Source organism: Dipodomys ordii, unplaced genomic scaffold (assembly GCF_000151885.1).
Source record: "Dipodomys ordii isolate 6190 unplaced genomic scaffold, Dord_2.0 Scaffold1388, whole genome shotgun sequence".
Taxonomy (NCBI): Eukaryota; Metazoa; Chordata; class Mammalia; order Rodentia; family Heteromyidae; genus Dipodomys; species Dipodomys ordii.
The window spans coordinates 3,619-5,439 of NW_012268604.1; the positions used below are offsets into that span (position 1 = coordinate 3,619).

At 39.6% G+C, this 1,821-nt stretch overlaps 1 protein-coding gene across 1 annotated transcript in view; it reads right to left on the reverse strand.

The window, feature by feature from the left end:
* Positions 1-1,183: 1,183 nt before the first annotated feature.
* The window catches only part of LOC106001966 (olfactory receptor 2H1-like), a gene marked incomplete at both ends in the record, with an annotated part of 2,725 nt that continues 2,087 nt past the window's right edge, over positions 1,184-1,821 (reverse strand). Inside the window, one exon of the mRNA XM_013036900.1 lies at positions 1,184-1,821. Within this exon, the coding sequence (XP_012892354.1) occupies positions 1,184-1,821 (638 nt within the window).

Consider the following 1,821-nt stretch of genomic DNA (forward strand, 5'->3'; position numbering starts at 1 on the left):
AATCAAATACAGTGACAAGAGGGGATAAACCATTGGGGGGAAACACAAAAGAAAAAGGAAATCATGTAATACATTAAGAACAACAGCAATTTCATTATAATTTAAATTTTTAATCCACAAATGGTGTACAAGGGGGCTACTATTTTACATGTTCATTTACAAATACAATTCATCTTGACCAGATTCACCCCTTCCATTGTTCTCCCTTCCCCTCTTCCCTCCCTTTTCCCTTGCCAATCACATTGTTTCCCAAAGAAACATAGGTCCCATGTTTGCTTAGCAAAGGTGAGGTTCTAAGTACAAACCCTAGTACTGTGCCTCTCCCCAACATCAACTGATACAGTAATGAACCTTGTGCAAGAATTGAAGAAGCATTCTTTCCTGCTATGATAATAAATACAAAGCATTATGATTAATATCTGTCTCTACCATTGGATAACTCTCTCCCTGACGTCGGTGATTTTGTAACCTTGATCTGCCATCCTACCACTAGTATCTAATATGTAACCGATTGACAATAAGAAATGAGGGAAAATCTGTAAGTTGAGAGAATGAGTAAAACCTGTTAAAAGACAAACATTTCATTAAATTAATAACTTAGAAGGGAGAAAAGCAGAACTCTAATCCTATAACTGAAAAGCAAGTATATCAAGCATAATACTAAGACACAAGGGCACAGGTTGTATTAGTGTTGTAGCACAAAGGAAGAGTGAATGTGGCCAGCTTGGTCAAGACTTTTTCACTGGGTATTGCTAACAATCCATACTCATCAGAGAATCATAAGGCTTAAGTAGTGAAGGCCATGTGAGTTTATTCAATACCTCTGACTCCAAACTAGAAAATTTGTGGGGGCTAGACTTTTGAATGAATGAACTACTCCAACTTGTAAAAACAAACAAATGGGAAAAATACTAAATAAAAGGCAGACTTGATACTTAAGACTTGATATTTTATTTTGTAATTATGTTTTTTTCTACTAACTCAAGGATAATGACACCACAATATAGTAATTTCTATGACACATGGTGCTTAAAGAGCATCATGAAGATATTAGATTCCAATCCATGATTGAAAGACAAACCTGAAATCACACCTAAATCTTTGCTAATGGCAAGATGCATATTTCCCAGGTTTTGTGATATTACAGTTCTTTATTTTTTAGCTCAACAACAGATAGACATACACGAATCTTCACTGGAATGTGGGGAATCCCGGGTCTTCCTCCCTAATCTCATTAATGCCCCCTTTACCTCCTTGTTTCTCAGAGTGTAGATGAGAGGGTTAAGAGTTGGAGTCACCACAGTGTAGAAAAGGGTGAGAAACTTGCCCCGTTCATGTGCATATGGATTTTGGGGTTGAAGGTAGACCCCTGTGACCGTGCCATAGAAGAGGGAGACCACCAGCAGGTGAGAAGTGCAGGTGCCAAAGGCTTTCTTCTGTCCAGCAGCTGACTTTATCCTCAGCACTGCCTTTGCAATAGCACCATAAGAAGCAAGGATAATAATCAAGGGCACCACTAAGAGGATAAAACTAGCAACAGACAATTGTATTTCATTGTAAGTTGTGTCTATACTAGAGAGTTGAATCAAGGTTGGGACCTCACACAGCAGGCTATCAATCATCCGAGAAGAACAAAATGGTAGCCGGAGGGTGGCAGGAGCCTGGATCAGAGACTGAAGCAAGCCAGTGCTCCAAGCCAGGATGGCCAGCTGCACACAGACTTTGTTGTGCATGATAGTTGTATATTGCAGTGGATGACACACTGCTACATAGCGATCAAGGGCCATGACAACAAGAAGGACACATTCAGTGGCTCCAAGC